Genomic DNA, 25,154 nt, shown 5'->3' with positions numbered 1-25,154 from the left:
ACATACGGACTTTTTACATGGTTTCATGAAAGTACATATCTAAGTAATCTCATAAATAATTTAAGGAAACTCAGGGGGTTAGGAGAATTAATCCCCTTCAATAGGTCTGAACCTTATGCAGGTTTGGGAGACACTGGGCGTTAAACCAGACGCCGTCTGGTGGACAAGGCCCTCCGGGATCTGGCCCCACACGGCCCCACAGCTTCGTTTCCTGCCGCTCTGCTGCTCAAATCTGAGGTCCTGACAACACTGTGACTTCCACACTCACGCCGGCTGTTCCCTCCAACCAGGACAAACCCAACAAACGTCAGAGCCCGTATTTACTCAACTGAATGAGATGTTACAGTGTGTCTAAATCTCTAATGGTCAAGTGTGCATGGGGGGCTCTCCCCCACATTATTGAGGAGTGTGAGCTGGACACCGGCAAACAAAGGCAAACAAACAACACGGAGGCATACGGCTCTGCAGGGCGAGGGCAGGGCCAGCAGTCCAGCCAGCATGGAGCCTTCTTGCCAAAACAGGTCCAGGCATTTCCCAAGTGTCTTCTTATCAGAAGGAGAGATAAACAACCTTGGGCTACATCAGTGATAACCTTTTTGGCATGAACGTCAGTTCAGGAAAATTTAAAATCTATACAGGCTGCATTTATTTTTCATTCAAAATAGTTCATTTATTGAGTCCTAGGATGAAATCATTTGTGTTCATTACAAGACCACCAATGAGAAAAATTGCTATTACTTTTTAGCTACTAAAATGTTACTGTCTGAGAATATTTGAGAAGTAACAATACCAAAGCATCTTTTTATTTTTTATTGTTTAATCTTTACTGTGTTGCTTTTACATTACCTTTTAGTCCCCTCATACCTCCCTTCTCCCAGCAGTCACCACACTGCTGCCCATGTCCACGAGTCCTTTCTCCTTTTTGCTCAATCCCTCCACCCACTAACGCCCCCCCAACCCACTGGCTGTCATCTGCTCTCCATCTATGAGCCTGTCTCTTGCTTGTTAGTTCAGTTTGTTCATTGGATTCCATATACAAGTGAAATCACCTTTTTAAACTCTTATCCTGAAATTAAGATCTCAGTGGATAATGGTATGTGGCTTGCAGCTGGCCATTGATCTAAAGAAAAAGAAAATAAAAAATATTACTTCTTGATTCAGACCAAGTTTATATTCCTCAGGGATTCAGGACAGCTTGTAATTCATATTTTACATTCTTTTTAAAGTAAATTTAAAAATTATTTTATTGTTGTTCAATTACAGTTGTCTGCTTCTACCCCTACCCTCCCCCTGAACCCAGCCAAACCCCTCCCTGCCCTGCATATTTTACTTTCTATTTGCTCACAGGTTCTTACAGTTCTAATAAAATCTCAGGTTTTAAAATCTTTAGCTAGCTATCTATCCCTCTATTTATTTATTTATTTATTTAAAGATCCTATTTACTTATTTATTTTTAGGGAGAGGGGAAGGGAAAGAGAAAGAGGAGGAGAGGAACATTGATGCATGAGAGAAACATGGACTGGTTGGTTCTTGTTCACACCCTGACCAGGGACCAAACCCGCAACCCAGTCATGTGCCCTGACCAGCAATGAGCAGGCGACCTTTGGATTTGCAGGATGACACCTAACCAACTGAGCCATACCTGTCAGGCCACTATTTACTTTTTAAAAAAATATTTTATTTATTTATATATATGCAGCTTGTGTTCTTTCTATATTCTATCTTTAGTAAGAATCTAGAAGATAGTAAACTTACTATCTTTAGTAAGTTTAAGACACTTTTTTCAAGTTTTATATTCTGGATTTATTCTATTTACCTAAAGCAGTATTTCTCAAAGTAACCCATGGAGTATTAGTCCTGCAAGATATTCTGAGAAGCAGGAATTTTCAAAGTCAACTAAGTTTGGAATATTGTGTACATGATATTCAAGTCACATGAGCAAATTTTAACTAAATACTCTGAGAAAGTCTGCAATAATAAAACCTATTAAGCCTTGTTTAATTTAGTATTTCCCAGATTTATTTGAACTTGAATAAAAATAATTTTTAGAAAAATAATTTTTTAGAAACAGCATTTAACATCCTGTAGAACTAGTGTTCTGTGGGAAAAACTGAGATATGCTGATCCAAAGTCATCTTAAACAGAAAAAGAAAAAAAGAATTTCCCAGGGGGGCAGGGATTCTCAGATGATGACGAGTCACACTGGGAAGAAAAGAGGGATGGTCCTTATTGGTACCTGAGACTGAGCAGAGAGGGCTCATGGGAACTGGGCTGGCTTTCGTCAACCCAGACATTTTACGTCTACAAGGTTCCATTCCAGTTGAAGCCACCCGAGCCACCTCAGGTGAGCCAGGATAACAGTGACAACTACTATTACTGCCATTGTTTCTGCTTCAATTTATTCATTGTTCAGGATAGGAAAGGCACTATACATGCATGATCTCCAAACACATAATCCCCTCACCCCCCATGCCACAGAAGGTTGGTTTTCTCCTCCCTATTTTAAAGAGGATGAAACTGAGGCTGACAGGAGGTGACAGGATCGCAGGAGAAACAGGATTTGGTCTTAGACCTTCCTTACTGCATCACAGTGACTCAGTCCGTTCAGCTTCTTCGTGCAAGCAATTGTGCTCCCTCTGTTCTCCAGGCCACTGATCACCCTCTCTGGAGTCTTCCCTAACAGAAACAATTCTAGAGTAAAACCAGTTAAACCATTGATTATTTTGGCCCACTTAACCATACCATGTCTGATTTCCTCTATGAACCAAATTTTGCGCACTCTAAACCTGATGAGACCTCTGATCACCTGGGCATGAAATACTATTTTGAAATTACTTCTTGAGGCTCTTGAAGAATCACACAAGAAAATCAATCCTAACAGTCAAAGCCAATGCAATGCTGACAGAGGCCAGGCAGGTAGCATGAGTGAGGGGAGCTGGTCAGGAACAGCACAGCAGGCGGTGGCAGAGACTGTGATGACCCAGAGAGAATATTGCTCCACCAAAAAGCTTAACTGTCTTCTTAGCTTCGGCACGTTGTTGTCAAGCAGAAATGGGAGCCTGATGTTGCTTGATCTCATTTTTCAAATGAATCCAGAAACACAGTTGTTATGTAAAATCTCCCAATACCAAAGCATTGACAACTAATTTCTTTAAAACACTAGCACACACCTGGCTGGTGTGGCTCAATGGATTGAGCACCTGCCTGGGAACCAAAGGGTCACTGGTTCGATTCCTAGTCAGGGCACATGCCTGGGCTGTGGCCAGGTCCCTGGCTGGGGACATGTGAGAGGCAACCAATCAATGTATCTCTCACACATTGATGTTTCTTTCCCTCTCTTTCCATCTCCCTAAAAAATAAATAAAAATCTTTAAAAATATTTTAAAACATTAAAAATTAAAAATGAAACACTAGCACAGCCAAAGACAATATAAACCTGCAGGCTGATCTCTCGTGACCTCACGAGTCAACTTCTACTAAGAACAGTATTACCTCTGCTGCCTCCGCTCTGCCCCACCATTCACTCCCTCCATCCAGCAGGTGTGCGCCCACATTACTTTTGATACACTTACAAAAACCAGAAGTTAAGACCTGTCAGTACTGGAGTTGTGTTTAAAACTTTAGAGTCTAAAGTTGATTATAAAAAGGAGACCTCCATTTTTCTGTGAAAGATGGCAAGAGGTGTAAAAATAAGTGCATGTGTCCCTTGAAGACAGTGGCATTCATGCTGTGTCTTTTCTAGGATGCATTACATGCTAGAATGACTCCACAGTATGAAGAAGCCATTAGCACTGCTCCAGTGAGCAAATATTTTTGCTTCCCACCCTCTAAACTGATTTTCCAGATTCCTTCTGGAGACTAGATTCAGGTCCAATTAGGTCACAGGTGAGTAGTCCTCCATGACATTCTCTTAGCACTAGGGGTGCTTGTTAGAGGGGTGGCTCATGCCACCTGACACCTGCATTATTCAAAGCTAGAGCTCAAGGTGTGGCCTCTTGGTCTTTTAAGGTCAACATCATCACTAAGTCCCCAGAGAAGAGCTACAGAGAGGAAGATGGAAAGAGGTTGGCTCCATGGGGAGGGACTCCTCCTCTGCCTCCTTCTCCACCTGCTGCTTCAAGGTAAGATGGGACAAGAACAAAAGCAAATCAGACATATACATTTTGAGAATCAGAGAACCAGGCTAATTCTCGTTTTTCCTAGGTAGTCAATGATTGGATGTTCATTTTGGTAAAAATGGAAACTTAGAACACTGATGGTTTAGTACCTCTTTCTAGGATCCTAAGAGTTAATTCACTCTTCTCTTTAGTTACTTTTCCACTCTCCTGCTTCTATTGGCCTCTTCTCCTTCCCTGTGTCTTTCTCTTTACAAGCATATAATCTACCCCATGGTTTCTGAATATCAGGTGATGTTATGTAAAAGAGAATTCTCAGCTTTCTTGAAACAAGTGAAATGGAACAGGAAAGAAGCTAAGAGGCAGGGCATGGATGAGACCTGTCATGAAAGAGGAACAGTTTTTCAGTATAATTTTCTCAATCTAGAGTATTTTTCCTGTTCACTAGTGAAGCAGCAATGAGGGATGGTATAATATCAGAGAGAGGTAAAAACAGATGCTACCACGTCATTCTCAGATTCTACTCCACAAAGTAAGACCAGAAAGCAGCTGGGTATAAGATTGGTATCAAGGAACTCTCTCTGAGAGAGTTTCAGGGGCTATGATTTAGAAGAGAACAATCACAACACATAGTAGGCACAATAAATACTTATTAAATTGAAAAACTGGATTCCTTCCTTAAGACCCCACATATCTCGCACTGCCACCTGATGCCACCAGCATGAAAGGCCATACCACCCTGAACATGCCCAATCTCATACTACCTACCCACCCGAATTCTTCCCTTGTCATTAAGTTATGATCATCTATACCTTATTAATATAGTGGAGGAGAACTGTGGTGGCAAAATCTGTCACTGACATCACTCAGGGGAGGTGCAAAGGTCTGTGGTGAGATTGGGGAGAACATAGCAGGACATGAAAAGCAGTGATCAGGGCTGAGTTTGCATACACCTTTGGACAGGCTTTGCGTGGAGACAGAAACAGTGGAATTGAGGATGGAGCCCTGACTCAGCTCGCCCCACCAGCTTCCACCATTTGCCTACCTGTCCAGCCCACGGTCCCTGGCTCCGGAAGGAGGGGCTCACAGGCTTGTCCCGTGCCCCCTGTCCTCTCACAGAAACAGTCCCCTGACCCCAGTGCCAGCACTGCTCTCACAGAGTCCCCGCTCTCCGACAGGAAGAGGAGACACTTTTGCCATCAATTGCTCAGGCTTTGAGCAGCACGGAGTGGATCCTGCTGCCTTCCAAGCAGCATTTGACAGAAAGGCCTTCCTCCCGATCACCAACTACAGCAACCCCGTCCGTGTCAACATCTCCTTCACCCTGTCTGCCATCCTGGAAGTGGTGAGTCCTGGCCGAACACTGCAATGGCGTGGTGGGAAGCAGTGGGTCTCCTGACTGGATTTTGTAAAATTCAGAGTTTCTTCTGTGGAGTAGGGAGTCATAACAGGAAGTGCTACAATGATATCACTGCAGGTAAAATCCATCCCTTTTTGGAATACTCCACAAAAAAACATAATCCCAATGTCCTCATGCTCTTTTTTTCACTGTTTCCCATGTGCCCTAGATTATTTGACGTACAGTGTTCAGTGGCTTATGATTTAAAATCCTAATTGCTACACAGAACGGCCTTGGAGATGAGTAAGAGGTGAGTGGTGGCATTGGACCTGACTTCACAGAGTTAATGATCCTGCATGAAAATTGTTTTTCCAGAATGTACAGCTTCAAATGATGACATCGTTCCTGTGGCTAAGTATGGTATGACAGACTCAGTTTCCCCTTTACTATAGTACCTTCCCTTTTCTGCCCCTGGGGCCAACTTTGCAGATTACAATGGATAAAGCTGAGACTACCCATGAATTAGATGAGTTCAAACAGAGCCAGACCAACAGTGAAAACACAAAACTTCTTTACTATTTTGCCAGTTTAGTGGGACAGAGATGGGGCACAGGGAGAAGGCAGAATAAAGCAAGGTCGATATTGAAATGGCTCCATCCTTGGAAATCCAAAGCCAAGCTCAAGGTCTCCCTTGAGAACATTGAGGGAGAAGTGGAAGTAACACTTCGTTAGTGATATTGTGACAGCTCATCAGAGAAGAGCTGGGAGAGTGAGGAAATGAGTGGGGAAAGAAGAGTGTGAAGTGCAGGAGATCTTAGAGCAAGACTAAAGCTAGTTCCCACTCCACTCATCCCATGTCATGGTTTCCTCTAGAAATGGTACAATCGGTTTATCGGGTGGAACCCAGAGGAATGTGGGGGCATCAGGAAGCTCAGCATAGCAACTGAAAACCTGTGGCTTCCAGATATCTTCATCCAAGAGTTGTGAGTACCAGGGATGAAAAAAGCAAGAAGGAAACCTTACCTCCAGAGAAGAGCATAGTGTAACCAATGGGGCTACACAAAGACTCAGTTTACAAAGGTGCAGTATTTGAACTTAGGAGCTTACAAAAGCCCCGGAACATGGAGATGGATTGAAGGGGGAAATCAGATAAGTGGGGCTGGAGCCCAGGAATGGAGGAACCTGAGAGAGAAAGAAGGCCAGGTCCGACGGGGAACCCACAGCACCCACCAATCCATCCTTCTCATATACAGGTTAACTGTGGATCAGGCACCTACGGGGCTCATGGCTTATGTCAACAGTGAAGGGCAAGTCCGATACGGCAGGCCAATAAAGGCGATCACCATCTGTAACCTGGACATCTTCTATTTCCCCTTTGACCAACAAAACTGCACCTTCACCTTTAACTCTTTCATCTACACAGGTGAGCGAGGCTCATAAATAATCTGTTGAGACACAGAGAAAAGGTTTTGGGTAAGAAGAGGACAGAAAGCTGGGAACAGTGAAGGAATCTCACTGAAAGGGGTGTGTAAGCTAAGTGGCAAGAAACCCAATGGTCTGGGCAAGGGGATGGGAGAATTTGAGGAGGCTGAGTTGTCTGGGTCTCTTTGCAGTGGAGAACATGGTCCTGGGCATGGAGAAGAAAGTGCAAGAGATTTCAAACATATCACAGAACCTCATCCAGAGCAAGGGGGAGTGGGTACTTCTGAGTATCCACCAGAGCACAAAGAAGACGACTGTGGGCACCGACCAGTACGACCAACTCGTTTTCCACGTGAGCCCAGGGGCCCTGGTTGTGATCTTCCCCTGAGATGCATAGTTTACGTGGCCCCAGAGCATAAAGTTTTCCACTAGAAAGTAAGCTTCCTGAGCACAGAGATTTTTATCACCTTTTCACTGATAAGTCTCCAGTACCTAGCACAGTATCTAGCACTCAGTAAAGACTGATGGAACAGATTGTCCCTGAGGAAGAAACGAAGCCCCAGTGGCAGAGATTCACAGAGAGGGAACCTCCCCCCACCCAGGGCCGTCAGAACTGTCTGCAGGGCTGGGCTTACTGGGTTTGCTTCTAAAAAGGGAGGATGGAAGACAGTGCGGGGATTACCAGAGGAAAAGTGGGGCAAGGGAGGGAGAAGAGGGTAAAAGGGGGATAAATTGTGATGGGAGGAGACTCGGTTTGGGGTGGGGAACACACAATACAATATACAGATGGTGCGTTACAGAATTGTACCCCAAACCTATATAATTTCATTAACCAATGTCACTCCAATTCAAAAAAAATTTTTAATGAAATAAAGAGATGCTAGAAAATGTATGCAACACTCTCTTGGGGATACTATGATTCCAATTCCTGGTGACCCCACAATATCTGCCACTGTCTTGCTTTCCCTCCTACTAGTCTTAAATTCCACCAGCAAAGAAAGTCACTAGGTATTAGACCTTGATGAGGAGAGCAAGCAGAAATACAAGGAAAAAATGCACATGATAACCTAAGAATCTGGCCCCTCAATTGTTCTAAGAGCATATCGTAGGGATAAAACTGAAAGTGGAGAAATTGACACTTTGGGCCAAGAAGGAATGAAATATGTTTCAGTGGTAAGAGGCATGGCAGAATCACACCCTGGGAAGGCAGACTGTGGCTATTAAGATGACTTTGTTGGAGAGACAGGACAGTGAAGGTGACTTCCTCACTAGACAGTTTGTTCTGGGACAAATCTCAGCTCTTGCTCTTAACCTGCTTGGCAGCCTCCCAGCCTGCTCCTCTCTTGGCTCTCTCTCCTCCCCACCAGGTGGCCATCAGGCGCAGGTCAAAACTCTATGTCATAAACCTTCTGGTGCCCAGTAGCTTTCTGGTTGCCATCGACGCCCTCAGCTTCTACCTGCCAGCAGAAAGCCAGAACCGCGCCCCATTCAAGATGACCCTTCTGCTGGGCTACAACGTCTTCCTCCTCATGATGAATGACTTACTCCCAGATACTGGCACCCCCCTCATCAGTATGGCCCCTTCCTCTTTCAGTAGAATAAAGGCAGTGTTGGGGATGGGGTGGGGAGAGGGACCAGGGGAACCAGTTGAAAGTGAAAAGGGACCTTTAAAAAGTGTCCTTTGAGATTAGTCAAACAACATATATGAAGCACCCATGGACATGGTCACTGGTGTGGGGACTGACATATGAAAGTGGGGGTGGAGAGGTCGTGAAGGGGAAAATTTGGAACAACTATAATAGCATAAACAATAAAACATTTAAAAATAATTTTAAATAAAAAATGCCCTTTGGGCAAATAAGAAACAAGAGGTCAGGGAGGTCCACTGGTCCTCACACAGGCTTGCCTTGCCTTCCCTCCAGATGTCTACTTTACTGTCTGTCTGTCCCTGATGGTGCTCAGCCTGCTGGAGACCATCTTCATCACCTACCTGCTAAACCTGGCCACCACCCAGCCCCCACCCATGCCCCCATGGCTCTGTTCCCTGCTTCTGCACTGCACCAGCCCAATGAAATGCTGTCCCACTGCTCCCCAGAGGGGAAACAAGGACTTGGGCCTCACCCTTGCCCACCTGCCTGGTAAGGAAGTGAGCACTGCCCACACTTCCTCTTGCAACACCTCCACTTCTCTGCTCCTGCCTCCTTCCCTGTCCCCCACCCTCACAGGTGAACTTCGCAACCCATCTTGGTTTCTGTCTCTCCTTAGGTCTGAAGGAGCCCATGGAATTTGTGGGGAAGGTGCCAGGTCCCCAAGAGGCAGAGTCAAATGGTTGCCCTGGGTCAGCAAGAATCTGTCAGGAAGGTGCGGTTCAGAAGCAGCACTTGGTCAGCCTGTGGATACAGTTCAGCCGCATGATGGACACCCTGCTGTTCCGCCTCTACCTGTTCTTCATGGCCACCTCCGTCATTACAGTCATTGTCCTCTGGAACACCTAGGCAGATGCCCACCTGCAAGCTCTAGTCTGCAGCTTCTGTTGCCTCCAAAAACCAGCCGGGCTCTCATGCCTATTCAAATCCCAGCCTCACAGCCCTGACAGCCACCTCATTTTTCAATCCAGTCCTTTTATGCAGTCAAACTGGACGTGGATGGTTTCCTATATCCTCCCAGGGCCAGGTCCTTGCTCCTGCAGGCTGTCAACTCCCCTCAGTCGTCCCACCAGTCTCGCTTGCCTGGCTTCTTAGGAATACTTCCTTGATTGAATCACCCTTAATAAATCCCTTCGCAGAAAGCACTGGTTCTTCCCTGTATTATATTATAGTATAAAAAAACTTGGGATTAAGAGTTTTATTGCAGAAACTTCTCATCACCCAAAGGATTTTTTTAAATGGTTTATTAGTCAACTTGGGGAAGTAGAAGGTGGGAAAGAAGAGGCCAAATTTATTACAAGGAATTATAATAAAAGAGGAATTAACCTCCTAAATCCGGTTATCCTGGATTTCAGAATTAACAATGTGCCAGAACCGGGCATCTCCTGTTTAAAGAGTAAAGTCTTTTGTCACCACCTGACATATGACTCATTGTCATCAAGCACTTAGAGCATTAACATACATAATCCCAAATTACTGTTAACTATGTTGCAATGACTTGACCTGCCTTTAATCACACTAAAAAGAGAACATTCGGCCAAGGAAGCACATTTGAAAATGGCGTTTGCTTTATTTGGGAGTTACACAAAGGAACTGGAAAATTTGATTTTGCAAGTCTTTGTCTACTGACCATCCCTCCCACTGGCTGCCTGGGGGAGTAGAGACCCCTGTGTCTCTGTGCTTGAGAGCTGAGACATGGTTTGCTGGACACCCCAGGTTCAGAAAAGTACAGATTTGCGAGCAACATAATTACAACTCAAACCTTCTTTTCTTTTTAGCAGCCATTCCCTTTTTCTTTCTTTCATTTCTCCTACTCTCTGTCTAAAGCTTAAATTTCCCAGGTCACAACGGGCTAGGAGTGAAAACAGAGAAGTAATACTGCTCACTAATGGTATTTTCCTGGTTCCTCCTCCCCACCGTTCTTCCTCAAACACCTCAGCTCCCTCTGGTCGCCGTGGATGCCCAAAGGTGGCCGAGCTGCCAACGTCCACTCCCACCCCAGCGTTCTCTGCCGGCAGGAGCATCTGCCCTCCCGGCCAGTGCCCGAGACACTGGAGGGCTGACTCCTGCAGCACAGATGTTCCCAGCTGGAAGCTGAGTCTCCAGGACAACCTGGTACTGGCTCTATCCTTGCTTCCCCAGCTGCAGGCAGGAGTCCATGGGAATTGGAAATTGGAGGCAGAAATAACCCGCAATATTCCGAATTGCTCCTTTCACTCAGGCACCTGGTCTTTCGACTGAACTTCAGTCCCTTAATTCTTCTTTTTCCCTCTGCATTGTTTTTCCAGGAAGATCTTTGGCTCCTGTTTCTAGAACCCTGTCAAATACTCCCATGACCATCACCAGTTCTCCACGCATGTCCAAGACCCAGTGCAATCTAGGCTCGAATCAGGAGCCCTGAATTCACCTACAGAAATTAATGTGTCTTATTATTTTGGCAGTTCCTCAACTCACAGCTTTCTACCGAGTGGGTCTTTAGAAAGGGTATGGTACAGTAGTACTAATATCCAACATTTATTAAGTTGTTAGTATGTGGAAGGCAGTCTTCTAAGTGCTTTATGTGAGTAAAGACATTCAATCCTTACAGTTACCCTATGAAATAAGAACTACAGATCTACAAACACAAAGCCGAATGTGTTTTTGAATTTGAAAAATTTCAGATTTTAAAAAGGTAACAGTGGTGCATATGCTGCAACACTGTTACCTTTTTAATTTTGTTATTCTTAACAAGTGGGATATGGTGCGGCACCCGACAATCAAATATTAATACCGCTGCTGTGCAATCTACAGTAGCAAAAATGAAACTACAAATGGTTTCATCCATTCAGATCATGTTTTGCCATGAAACAATTTGTGAAAAATCACTTGGTTTTCAAAGCTCTTTAGGTTTTAGAACTGTGGTTTTTGTTGCATTATCCTAATTTTATATATTCAAATAAATGAGATGAAATAAAATGAGAAAATGAAGCAGAAGGAGGTGAAGTAATGGCCAGTGAGCTGTGGACTGCGGTTCTACAGCTAGTTAAGTGGCAGAGCTGTGGTTTGAACCTAGGCAAGCTCTAGATACTGGACTCCTACCCTCACTGCCCGTCCAAGCCAAGGATGAGAACCAGACAGGTTCTCTAAGAGTCCTGTGTTGAGAGATCAATGCCACTTCAAGACTTCATTGGGTAACACATTAAGAGAATTAAAACAGAAAGAGCAAGGCCCTGATCTGGGTGCCAAAGACCAACTTTCTTTTCTATTTCCTTTTCCTCCCTCCCTCAGTTTTCCCCACTTCTCACTCCCTCCCTCCCATCCCCATCATAAATCACAACACCCAAGTTCATTGTTCCCATTTTACCCACTTCTTTTAAGAATGTATTTCCCTAAATCTAATCTGGGCAATTCATCTAACCTCTGTGTTCCCTCAGGTTTAGTGTTTGCCGCCGAGACCCATGGTCAGATACTTTCAGATCCTCCACTCGTCTGCCCTACCCTGAGACCATCTCCTCACCTGGAAACTCATCGTTCACACTGTGGAGTAGCCCATTCACCCAGAGTTAGAGCGGTTCTGAAACTACTTAAGATCAATTTGCATCACTTTGTTTTTTCTATCCACTTTCCCGGTATATATTTCTCTGCTTATTTCCTTCACATTCATTCCAAACAAGTGGCTTTAAGTTATATTTGAATAGGATATATGCAACTTATCCTTTTTTGACACACAAATTAAGATGCCGTATTTCCTTTCAGTATGAGCAGGGCATAGTATAATTATAGTGATTTTATCTTCTCCAAAATCAAAATCCGAACATGTGATCTTAACATATAACCGATAATCAGATAGAACCTTTTGAAACTAGAGCTTTCCCAGAAAATGGACAGGTGTGGTCGCTGCCTTTCTGTTCTATCTATAACAGAATCATATGATAAGCACACTTTGTGCTGAAGACTTTTCTCTTGTTATGTGGCAGACCGGTGAAAGGCTTTGCACAGTAATGTGTGACCTCTTTAGAAAAGTCTGCGGACAGGCACCCGGTGGGGCCTGGACTGTCTTGCATGTGATGATCTAGTTCTGCCTAATTGCTCCTCATCTCGTTAGTTCATCTGCAGGGCTGCCCTGCGGTCCTTGCACACATTTCGTTCACCTTCTTCTCTCTAAACCCTTATAAATAGTATTTTTCATGTTTTCTGCATTTTCATGTTACATCTTAACTGGACATGAAAATTTCTTCTCATTGCCGTCTTTTCCTCCTCCTCTTCCTCCAGACCTGCTCCAGGATGTGAAGTTGCAGACTGCATTTCAAGCCATTTTTTCTCCTCTCCAATTTCTGACCCTTCCTTTGATAACCTCCCTTTTTTGATCATTCATTGGCACTAGTTATTGGACAGAGTAGGAAAAAATAGTGTAGTACAGAGACTTTGGCATCCAGCAACCCTGGATTCTAATCTGACCCCATAACTCGCTAGCTGGGTAACCTTGTACAAGTGGCTTAACTTTGCAAGATTAAATTTTTTTATTTGTGAAATGGAGCTAGTAACACAGATTAAATTATTTTTAAAATATGGATTAAAAAAATAATTGATAAGTGCACAGAAACTAGAAAGCCCTGAGTGACACACGAAAGAGCATCTATTTATCACGCAGGATGACACTTAGAGACCAAAACCAGCTTTTAGGGGGGAGGCAATAGACTTAAAGAATTACAGACCTTACAGTTCTTGTTATTTAGATGAGAAAAATAGAGTGGAGAAAAGTAAAATGATAAATATGGGGGGGGTCACATGTCAAGAGAGCCTGGGATCGGAGCGTGAGTCTGTCGAAGTGGCAGCCACAGGTGAGTGCTTATCTATGGGACTCTTTTCCCAGGTGCTTTTCAGGAGTCCCAGGACCCTCCATCTCTCCTGGTACAGGCACCGTCGTGAGTCTGACCTCAGCTATACGCCATCCTGCAGTTGGCTGATTTGGCTGCCTCCTGTACTTCTGGCTCCTGAGCCCTAGCCAGCAGTCTGTGGACGTGACTGCCATCCACATGTGCTGCAAAACAAGGACTCTCACTTCCCCCTGCCACCATCTGACTCTGCCCTTGTCAGGTTACAGCTATTTTCCCAGACCTGATCCCCCAGGGTCCCAGATGAATGGGGTCACCAAAGAACCAGGCAGTATGAGCCCTTCCCCCCTTAGAATAAGCTAAGAAGGGAGGTGTTGGTGTCTGTGACTTGTGAAAGTACAGCTCCCATCACCACTGTTTAACCTTGGATTCCGGCATTATCTAGGCCTGGGGATTTCATTGGTGGAAACCTGGAGGCCGACTCATCAATCCACCAGACTTCTCAGCCACGGAATAATGAAAAGAGCAAGGAAAGAGCAATGGAATCAAACTGACCTGGGTTTGAATCTGGATTCTACCAATTTCCACTTGGGTGGACACTGAGCCAGATTTTTTTTTTTTGCCTCTCTGCACCTCAGTTTTCTAATCTGTAAAATGGGAGTAGTAATAGTGCTGGCCTCTCAAAGCAGTTGTGAGGATCTGAATGCTGCAAGCAAAATCCCCAACACAGTATAAATCACATGGCACAAACTCATAAATGGTAGCTCTGGTGAGGCCGCTCTGAGCCTGCCCTTTACTGGCAACTTAGAGGGGCCGTCAGGGAAAAAAAAAAAGGCAGGGCCCTGGCTCCAGCCCTCTGGATCCCACCTGCTTCAGACTGCTGTGCTTCCATCAACCCCTGTCTCCACCTAACTGCACCCAAGGAGGGGCCCCCACCTCAGCCACGCCATGGGAACAGCAAGTAACTTCTCTGATATGACCTCAGGACTCCCATGAGGTTCCCAGCCACCTTTCTTACATCTGCCCAAAGGTGCCTGTGTCTCTCTCCTCATCCACAGTGAACTGTCAGGCCAGGTATTTAACTAACGTTTATTAACTACACATTACTGTATGCCACACTCGGAGGGAGAGTGGGGGCGAGCAGTGGAAGACAGATACACTTTCTGGTCTCAATGAGCTTATAGAGCAAGAGGAGAGAGACTGTGGAGAGAGATGTCTCCCTCTTTCTCAGGTTCACAGCTGAGTTTATCATGTGTGTGTCTGTGTGACAGTGAGAGAGAGAGGGAGAGAGAGAGGGAGGGAGGGAGGGAGAGAGAGAGGAAGAGGGAGGGAAGCTTAAAAAAACTAGAAGCTTGAATTGAGCTGAATCTTTAAGAATTTATTAGTGGAGTCCTGGCTGGTGTGTCTCAGTGGATTGAGTGCCAGCCTGTGAACCAAAGGGTCACTGGTTCAATTCCCAATCAGGGCACATGCCTGGGTTGCAGACCAGATCCCCAGGAGGGGGCGCATGAGAAGCAACCACACACTGATGTTTCTCTCCCTCTCTTTCTCCCTCCCTTCCTCTACCTCTCTGAAAATACATAAATAAGATATTTTTAAAAAGAGAATTTATTAGTGGAACAAGAGAACAATGGTAGAAGACATGTTTTGGGTTGAGGGAACATGGAGGAGTAAAATTACACATTGAGCCCTGACCAGTGTGGCTCACTTGGTTGGGCATCATCTCACAAAGTGAAAGGTCGCAGGTTTTATTCCCGGTCGGTCGGGGCACGTGCCTGGATTGCAGGTTTGGTCCCCGATCAGGGGCACGTACAATAGGCAACCAACTGACGTTCCTCTCCCTCTCTTCCTCCCTTCCTCTCTCTCTAAAACTATGTAAATAAATAAAATCTTTTTAAAAATCACATATGGAGTCTTGAGATGCTATTTAATATGCAGTGTTTTTCCATGCTAGTCCAAGGCCCACGAGTATTAGAATCAGCTGTGGATCTAGTTTAAAAATGTAAATTCTTGAGCACTACTGCCTGCAATTCGGATTTGGGGCTAAGATTCTGAGTTAGGGTCAGAGGGGTAAGGACAGTATGCGTGAGGTAATTCTTGTACATTTTAAAGATAAATACAACTCTTTCAGAACATAAAATCAAAGGCAAAAATAATAGAAAGATAGGTAAGAGTTAAGTCAGAGAGAGCCTTTTAATCATGCTAACGAGCTAGATTTCATTCTTGGGCCAGTGGCTCTCTCAGTGTGGCCCCAGGACATGTAGCCACATCATCCCTCAGAAATTTGTTGGAAGTACAAATTTTCAGCCCCATTAATCTTAACATAACTGCTAAAGACAGTGGGAACCACTGAAAGATTTCAGATAGAAGAAGGATATGGTCACATTTCAAACAAATCACACAGGCTGATGAGTGGAGGATAAGATAGAAGAAGCCAGACTTGGAGTGAGATCACTAAGGAGGTGACCAGGTGTGAAGTCAGAGGGCTTTGATGGCACCATATAGTTTCTAGAGAGGCTTTAAAAAAGATTTTATGTATTTATTTTTAGACAGAGGGGTAGGAAGGGAGAAAAAGAGGGAGAGAAACATCGACATGTGAGAGAAACAGCAATTGATTGCCTCTTGCACTCACCTCAACCAGGGACCTGGCCTGCAACTCAGGCATGTGCCTTGATGGGGAATCCAATTAGTGATCTGCATCTGTGCCTCTGGCCTCAGTGCCCTGAAGCTTCAGGGGACCTGCTGCCCAACCCCTTTTGTCCTGATTCCACAGAGCACAGCCATGGAGACACCAGATACGAATACGGAGAAGCTTGAAAAGGATTCTCAAGTGGCTGCTCACTGTACATCCTAGAAGTTCCAATGGAGATAGGGCAGAAATTGCCCTACCAGTCAGAACCAGGAATGGGAGGAGAGGACGTAGTGGCTACCCTATAATCATTAGGATATTTTTAAAAAAGTGTTAAGTCCCTAGGAATCCAAGTTGCTAGTGGTTCTCAATGGTGGACAATTTTGCCCCCAAGTGGACACTTGGCAATGTCTGCAGACATTGTTCGTGGTTACAGATGGGGTGAGGGGATGGCGTTGGCATCTGGTGGGCCAGAGATGCTGCTAAGCATCCTGTGGTGCCTAGGACAGCTCCCCCAAACAAAGACTCATCCAGCCCAAAATGTCAACAGTACCAAGGTTGAGAACCTCTGCTCTGGGCAATCCCAGGCTCACAAGAGTCTTTAACTGGCCTCAGACTTGTCCAAGGAGGCAGGTAAAGCCAAAATCAAAGCCTCTGTCTTTAGATGTCCTGACTGAGTGCCCAAGAATCCTAGAGATCTGTGAACCGGAGACGGAGACTCCAAAGAAGCACAGAAAAAGCAGGGAGTGTGGGAAAAGTCCCTAACCTTCCCACAGTGACCTCGGAATCAGCTAAGAGTTTCTGAACCGTCTCCTAATGCTGGGTTTTCATGAAAGCCCACAGCTTGGCTTACAAGAGACATGTACTTAAAGCTAAAATGGGAATTTTAGGGACTTCTCAGGATATTCCTGGGAATGTAGGGTAAAGTTATTCCTAATGGCCCTAGAAAATGATAACCCAGCTACTGAAGCTCTATCTAAATAACACAGAAAGCCTACTGGAGAAGGGAAGGAGGAGGCAGGCATACACAGGAGGGACGCCCAGAGCACATTTGTGACAAGGAACTCTGTCCTGGGATGAACTCTGAAAGCTGGCCTCCTAAACAAGCATTCTAGGTGCTTAATTATTTGTCTGAGATGGAGGGCTGGCCACTGTGGAAAGTACATTGTACATCCAAAGCACTCTGAAGGCAGAAAGAGACCCGATGTCCATGCTGAGACTTGCATGTGAGCCCTGCATGACTTGCTCTAAGCTACAAGCGTTAGGAAACCCACAACCCTGGTTTTCTTAAATACTATCGTTTTTACCGCTTTATTTGAAAATGGTTTCTAATTCATCATTTTAGGTGTTTCTTTGAAAAATCATCTACTAATTGTGGGTGGTCTTTTTTTTTCATTAATGACAAAGTTTATTTTTCCTGAAATTTACTATGTTGTGAAATAAGGTTGGGAAATACAAAGTCCAGTTGTCGTCTCTATTTCCCTGGCTCCCTTGCTTTTCCCCACGTACTCCTGTCTGATGTTTCTGTTGTAGCATTGTGGGGAGGATGACATAGAATAAGGTTGGCAAGAAGGACATCACAGTGCCCAGGATACAGTGGGGCGCTCGACATGCTAGCTGACATTACCACCGCCAGCAACAACAGCGCCTGAGATTTCCAGAGTCCAGAGTTGCAACCCTGACTCCCGGGCGGGAAGCGAGCCCGTGCCTTCCTGTTCTGTTCCTCCTGCCTCTATCATCTCCATCTCCTGGCAGCTAAGTCTACTCTTGAGTCCAACCACTAGATTTAGTTTTTCAGCCAACCTTGATAAAAACAAGATATAAATCAACCATCTTCAGCTGCTTTCAGCAGGCTCGATGTTAACCCTCCTTTTCTGGAGCCAAGGTCTGGTTGCCTCGCCTGCCTGCAGAACGCAAGCTCCCCTTGAAAGTCCTTCACCTTTAGCCAGTTCAGGAGCCCAGTGCCCCCGGGGGTGTGTCCGTGTGGATACAGATATAGCAGTACTTTGATCCTACATGACAGGATGGCCCAATCCTTTGGCCAAGTTTCCAAAGAAGGAAAGAAATGATTTACAGAACGTGCGGGGCCGAAGGACTGCACAGACAGCAAATGTCAGGTGGAAGGTATCCCAGGCCTGTCTCCGGTGCTTTCCTGCTCTGGGCCCCGAAGTCAGTCCTGCCTTCCTCAGCACTTTCCATTTAGGGCTGTCATGATCTTTCATTCCAAACAAAGTTTCTTTTGTTTTCTAAAAGAAACTTTACCCTTCTGCAAGAAAGAAAATTCTGAAAATGTAACTAATATAACATAACAATGCTCCAATTCACTCACTTGTTGTTTAATTGTGTTTTTTATAAAGATGTGACATAAAATGTAATATTGATACAGGCCATTAATATTACCGTTAGCTGAGGTTACTAGTTTATGATCATTTATAACACTACTGACAATGCAAAAACATTAAAAACAGCTCTGCTGTCTGCTGACTTTATGACTTGTACTGTCCTGTGGTTGATGCACAGAGTAAAAACTGCATGCAGGACATTGATTTGGGGGAGGCAGAGAGACTGAAAAGAGAAAATCTAGTTAAGGACTGTTGGAAAAAAATAACTGGTGAAGACATGAGTCAAAATTATAACTTGGTGTTCACAGTTAAATCTAATGAATACATAACCAAATCCCTAAAATATTGTCACCTTTCCAAATCTGCAGATTTCCTGGCCTTAGAACATAATTCTTATTTCCCTAGCCCACACTCCTCACTAAGGCAAGTTCTTTTGTTATTGATCCCAACACAGAGCAGCCAAACAGGTGCTTCTCCCTGAGCCTTGGCCCAACTTTCTCCCTGCCCAGAGCCCAGAAGGCGTACCTGGACAGGGGCAAGGCAGGGCACTTGCTGTGACCTCTCTGGCCACAGCCTCTCACCTGGGAGTGATCACCTGTCATGAACCATATTCAAAACCAGGAACCAAGGTGTGGTCTGAGCTCCTTTAAGCTCAAGGGTTTGGGGGCTAGTGGTGAGTCCTCAGAGAAGACTTCAGAAGAGCAGCATGGAAGGGGGGTGGCCCGCTGGAGGGGGACTCCTCCTCTGCCTCACTGTCAGCCTTCTGCTTCAAGGTAAGATGGGGCAAGAACAGGGAAGACTAGAGTGTGGTTCTGAAGAACAACTAGAAATTTCCCTCAAGCACCTGGAGGACTTTCAGAATGAACATGTTAAATATTTCTTCCATGATATCTGTGTCTTGATTTCCTTTTGGTGACAGATAGAAGGGCACTCCACTGATCAGGACACACAGCCTCCTCCCATCCCTACCTGACAGGCATCTACCAAACTGCCCCCTTTCACCACCTCTCCAATTTCACCTTTTCATCGACTTCCAATGTCCCTTCCACCACCTGTCATCCCACCCTCCCTATCTCTTTTCCCTTTGATACAATATCTGTGAAAGAGCGGCCACTAATTTTAAACATGCCCTGCAGGAGTAAGCTAAACAGCGACGGAGGGTGAGGAGACAGCTGAGGCAGAAGGAGGTAGATATTTTGCTTCCACGAGGGAGTATTTGTTCCCAGTCAGGGTACATACCTTAAATATAATGGAGATGGAGAGGAGCAGGCAGAGAAAAAGATCACATAAAGATGAAAATGGGGTAAAGATTCTGCTCAGGCACCACCCAGGCAGCTCCCTAGACTAGACCAGGAGACAACATCGCACAGGCCACACTGCGTGCTTGGCGCGTGGTAAGTGCTCCGTGGTGTCGCCTAGTGATCTGGAAGCTGGAAATAAACTCCAAGACATCTGAGATGAGCAAAATAAAAATGCACAGCACCAAAGTAAACGTCCATTCAGAGTACCTGCTACATTTCCTATATCTAGTTAGTGCAGTTGTTTACTTCTCCGATCTCTTGATAAAGTCAGTTCCTGCAGAAGTCCCTGAGGAAGTACAGAAGAGAAATACATAAGAACAGCCTAAACTACTGGTTTTAGGGCAGCGCTCAGCTGCAGTACTAGGTGGACCCAAGAAGACCATGATAAGTACACTAGAACACTCCTTGAAGTGGCTGCCACTGCACCAAGGCTGATTTGCCTACAGAGTCGGGCAGGTTTTGCATGAGGACAAGACAATGGGAGTGAGGACAGAGCCATGACTCAGTTCACCACTTGACTTCCTCCAGACCAGCTCATCCTCTCTGGCCGTGGCAGGAAGGGGTTTGGCCTTGGGGAGTTTGGGCACAGGAAGGATTCACCTGTTCCTCCAAGCATGTCTCCTGGCAAGAAACCCTCTCTCACAGTCTGCTTTCCACAGGAAGAGGCGACACTTTCACCATCAATTGCTCAGGCTTTGACCATCTTGGGGTGGATCCTTCTGCCTTCCAAGCAGTGTTCGACAGAAAGACCTTTCGCCCAGTCATCAACTACAGCATCCCCACTCAAGTCAACATCTCCTTCACCGTGTCTGCCATCCTGGAAGTGGTGAGACCTGGTCCCCACCTTCCATAGCTTCTTTTTTTTTTTAAGATTTTGTTTATATATCTTAAGAGGGGAAAGGGAAAAGAAGGGAAATATCAATGTATGGTTGCCTCTTGTGTGTCCCTTGCTGGGAACTGGCCTGCAACCCAGACATGTACCCTGACTTGGAATCGAACCATAATCCTTTGGTTTGTAAGCCTGCACTCAATCCACTGAGCTATACCAGCCAGGGTATTTTTTTCTCCATAGCTTCTTTAAAAAAATTATTTACTTTGAGAGAGAGAGGAAGGGAGGGTAAAAAAGAGGGAGAGAAACATCAATGTGAGAGAGAAATATCAATCAGTTGGTTCTCATACACACCCTGATGGGGGACCAAACCCACAACCCAGGCATGTGCCCTGACCAGGAATTGAACTAGTGACCTTTCTCTTTGTGGGACAAAGCTCCAACCAACTAAGTCACACAAGCCAGGGCTCTATGTCTGCTAACAGGGAACAAGGATCCTCTGCCCTGTTGACCCAGCATTGTACTGGTCCAGTGGTGAACAGTAGGTACTCTGAATGGATTTCATACAGACAGAGGGGTTTCTTACCAACGAGGAGACATAAAGAAGGCTGCAGTGATAAATTTTTCAGGAAGGATTTCTCCTTGACTCCTTTTCTTTTCTGGATGCTCTAAAAGGAAGTGGTCTGTCTGTCCATTAAAACCTGAATTGTACCTAAAAACAAGAGGAGGCAAGTAAGGAAAAGACAGTCCAACATTTAGAACTATGCCTGGCTCAATAAATCAGTAAATATCATTAAGAATATGAGGTGGGGATGGGCCAAGTCTTTAGGCCCTAATAATCCTGCATGGGAATTTCTTTACCAGGATGCACAGCTCCAGCTTCTGACATCGTTCCTATGGATTAATTTGGTAAGGCAGATTCAACTCTCCCCTTCCCACTTCCATTTATAAGATTTATTTGAAAAGTGATTTAAAGGTTTTCTAGTCTGAACCTCTACCCAATGTATAAATCCTTCTGAGACCAAATAACTCCATATAGAACTGTGGAGACACAAATCTCCCTGAGCAGCTTAGAAAGGTAGAAATGGGGATCCAAGAAAATGGCCAAGTGGCTGCAAGCCGATCTATTGGTGTGTTCCTGGGCCTAAGTGGTATTAGGCTGTCTTTAGGATCTGCCTCAACCAAGGCCACTCGTTGATACTTTGTCAATGACACATGGGCTGGGTAAAGAGAAGGAGGTAGGCTGAGGTCATTAAGGACATGAGTGGAGTTAGTGGAGCAGAGTTTGAAGAAGAACGGGAGGGTCAGGAGAGGTTGACTGGACATGCTCCATCATCCCTTGCCTTGGTTTCCCACTTCCCTGCCTGCAGATATGGGACAATCCGTTCATCAGTTGGAACCCAGAAGAGTGTGTTGGCATCAAGAAACTTACTGTGTCAGCGGAAAACCTGTGGATCCCAGATATCTTCATTGTGGAAGCGTGCGTATCTGGGCTGGGGAAAGCCAGCATGGAGCCCGTCTGCAAAGAACAGTCTAGGGTCAAGTACAAGACACAGCGACACTAAAAAATTCAGATAGGGACACAGCTTTAATTAATTGACTCCCACAAAGCACTATGAAGGGTAAATGAGACAAGACAGAGTGACATTAGAGAAATAACCCAAAAGGAGGGCACGGGTGGGGAGGACCTGGGAACAAAGGGAGACAAAAGCTGATGGAGGCGCCCACAGCACCCACCTCTCCCTCCCTCTCACAAGCAGCATGGATATGGATCGGACACCTTCAGGTCTCTCCGCATATGTCAGCAATGAAGGTCGAATAAGATATGATAGGCCAGTGCGGGTGACCAGCATCTGTAACCTGGACATCTTCTACTTCCCTTTTGACCAACAGAACTGCACCTTCACCTTCACTTCCTTCCTCTACACAGGTGAGTGAGATGCGTTCTGGCAGCTATTTAAGATTCAGGGGAAGATATTTAAGTGGTATAGGTATAACCAGGGAAAGCTTTGGATCAGCATTTCTCAACTGTGACTGTCCACAGCTTTTTAAAAATACCAATAACTGCATCACCCCAGAGATTCTAATTTAATTGTTCCAGGGGCAACTCAGTTACTGTTATTTTTATATATCTCCCTAAGTTTTGCTAATGTGCAGAGTTAAGAATTACTGCTTTAATTCCTCAATGAAGCTCTTTTAAAAAAAAACCACTATTGCCTTAGATCTTAGATGGCCCTTGCCCTATGTCTGACCCTGAGCCTCTATAATTTTTAGCTCAGCCCTTTTAACTTTAACAGCTAAGACTCTTAAATCAGTAAATCAGTGTAACTGAATGCCACCAGGTATCATGTGGCAGATTTGAATAAATCAGTCACTATAAGGGGCATGCATGTAACTATCAAAATGTTGAGCTGTTCAAAATTGATTCCACTAAAACAGCATCAGACAACTGCGGAAATGAGGAGGAAAATGGGAATGACTTACATTTTGAGTCATATCCAAAATTCCCATAAAACCTTTGACTCACCCTTGTTTTCAACAACCAACAACGACAACAAAATCAGGGATGCAGGCCACAGGCATACTAATTGCTGGTCCTGTGACCCCCTTCTGAGAAGCTGGATGCCCTGCTTTAAAAGGACAAAGAGGAAAGTTTGTTGAAGAAACTTGGTGGGGGAAGAATTGACTTTTGTGGGCAGAAGGCTCAAAAACACTTGCGCACTAAGCTGCCCTGGCCTCCCTTGCAGTGGACAACCTGCTTCTGGGCATGGCCAAGGAAGTGTGGGAGATATCAAACACGTCTCGGGACATCCTTCAGACCCAGGGAGAGTGGGAGTTCTTGGGCATCAACAAGGCCACCCCAAGGCTGTTGGTGGGCAGCAGTGTATATGACCGAATCATATTCTACGTAAGTCCAGGGGTTGCTCTTTGACTTCCGGTCCCAATTGCTCTGTGATCTTCCTCTTGATCTAAGGCTCTTTGAGATATGAAAAGAAGTTTTAAAGGTGGTAGACACACAATAAGGGTACAGATGATGTGCTGCAGAATTATGAAACTGAAATCTGTATAACTTTGTTAACCAGTGTCGCCCCGATAAATTCAATAATAAGGAAAAACTAAAAGAAGGTATAGGGGGTTAGCAGCTGCTCCCCATTATACCCTGTACCCTAGTGGCCCTAAGAAAGGATCCTCTGCCTTGCACAGAGGAGGAGCAGCTGGGCTCCTACCAGAATGGAGTAGTCACCATCTGATTGTGCCAAGAGCCCTACTTGCCACTAAACATCTACAGTTGTATTCCTAGCAGGTTGGACACACACACAAAATTGTAAAACAAATTGGGGGCACTTCTATAGAGGAGTATGTGTTACTTAAAGAGATCATCCCATAGACAGCTGAACAGCACATCAGCAAGGATTAGACAAATAAGCACACAGTTGAGCTCCTGCATCAGTTAATCGCCACGTTCTCCACACTCTCTCCTCCCTACCAGGTGGCCATCAGGCGCAGGCCCAGACTCTATGTCATAAACCTTCTGGTGCCCAGTAGCTTTCTGGTTGCCATCGACGCCCTCAGCTTCTACCTGCCAGCAGAAAGCCAGAACCGCGCCCCATTCAAGATAACCCTTCTGCTGGGCTACAACGTCTTCCTGCTCATGATGAATGACTTACTCCCTGCCAGCGGCACCCCCCTCATCAGTATGGCCCCTCCCACTTTCCAGGGAAGCATAGGACAGGGAGGGGAACCTGGAGAACCAGCTGCCTCTACACTTAAGGAGAAAAGGGTTTCTGCAGAAAGATTTAATTTGGGGAAAGTGGCTGAAGAAAAGTGTAGAAATTATTTACCTTGGTTTATTTATAGTTTGCTTTGCCCTCAGGTGTCTACTTTGCTCTCTGTCTGTCCCTGATGGTGCTCAGCCTGCTGGAGACCATCTTCATCACCTACCTGCTAAACCTGGCCACCACCCAGCCCCCACCCATGCCCCCATGGCTCTATTCCCTGCTTCTGCACTGCACCAGCCCAATGAAATGCTGTCCCACTGCTTCCCAGAAGGGAAACAAGGACTTGGGCCTCACCCTTGCCCACCTGCCTGGTAAGGAAGTGAGCACTGCCCACACTTCCTCTTGCAACACCTCCACTTCTCTGCTCCTGCCTCCTTCCCTGTCCCCCTCCCTCACAGGTGATCTTTGCAGCCTATAGCTGGGTCTCTGTTTTTCTCTGTAGGTCTGAAGGAGCCTGTGGAGTTTGTGGGGAAGGTGCCGAGTCCCCAAGAGGCAGAGTTAAATGGGTCCCCTGGGTCATCAATGGGCCAGCAGGAAGACAAAGCTCAACAGCAGCAATTAGTCAGCCTATGGGTGCAGTTCAGCCACATGATGGACACCCTGCTGTTCCACCTCTATCTGCTCTTCATGGCCACCTTCGTCATCACGGTCATCGTCCTCTGGAACACCTAGATAGACATCCATATCCACCTCTCCCGGCAAACCACGAATTTCTCCTTGGCTTAGAGCCAGCCAGTCTCTGGCCTCTTTCCTAATCTTAGCCACTTATCCCCAGTGACTGCCACGTCCTCTTCTATATTCCCCAAACTTCAACACAGCCCTACTGAGGAGGTTCAGCACAGCCATGGCCCTCTCATACACCATGGTCCTCATTCCTGCACACTTTTACGATCCCTCAGCCACACCTAACTTCTTACTCCTTTATCAATAAAGGTCCA

At 45.4% G+C, this 25,154-nt stretch overlaps 2 protein-coding genes across 2 annotated transcripts; both read left to right on the top strand.

The window, feature by feature from the left end:
* Positions 1 to 4,046: 4,046 nt before the first annotated feature.
* LOC119056455 (5-hydroxytryptamine receptor 3C-like) lies at positions 4,047 to 9,494 on the top strand. Its single transcript, XM_053657874.1, has 9 exons — positions 4,047 to 4,121; positions 5,294 to 5,460; positions 5,830 to 5,874; positions 6,328 to 6,437; positions 6,708 to 6,877; positions 7,068 to 7,228; positions 8,244 to 8,448; positions 8,799 to 9,014; positions 9,142 to 9,494. The coding sequence occupies exons 1-9, from the start codon at positions 4,055 to 4,057 to the stop codon at positions 9,369 to 9,371; spliced, it is 1,371 nt and encodes a 456-aa protein (XP_053513849.1). The 5' UTR covers positions 4,047 to 4,054; the 3' UTR covers positions 9,372 to 9,494.
* Positions 9,495 to 19,013: 9,519 nt separating this feature from the next.
* LOC119056458 (5-hydroxytryptamine receptor 3C-like) lies at positions 19,014 to 24,967 on the top strand. The gene is made up of 9 exons (XM_037154889.2): positions 19,014 to 19,080; positions 20,268 to 20,434; positions 21,302 to 21,346; positions 21,808 to 21,917; positions 22,198 to 22,367; positions 23,185 to 23,345; positions 23,928 to 24,132; positions 24,312 to 24,527; positions 24,659 to 24,967. Exons 1-9 carry the CDS (start codon positions 19,014 to 19,016, stop codon positions 24,886 to 24,888), a joined length of 1,371 nt encoding a protein of 456 aa, XP_037010784.2. The 3' UTR covers positions 24,889 to 24,967.
* The last annotated feature ends 187 nt before the right edge of the window (positions 24,968 to 25,154 follow it).

This window comes from Artibeus jamaicensis, unplaced genomic scaffold, assembly GCF_021234435.1.
Source record: "Artibeus jamaicensis isolate MK-2021 breed Jamaican fruit bat unplaced genomic scaffold, CSHL_Jam_final scaffold_474, whole genome shotgun sequence".
NCBI classification, from domain to species: domain Eukaryota; kingdom Metazoa; phylum Chordata; class Mammalia; order Chiroptera; family Phyllostomidae; genus Artibeus; species Artibeus jamaicensis.
Note: the sequence above shows the minus strand (reverse complement) of the source record. Positions and strands in the feature narration are given on the sequence as shown.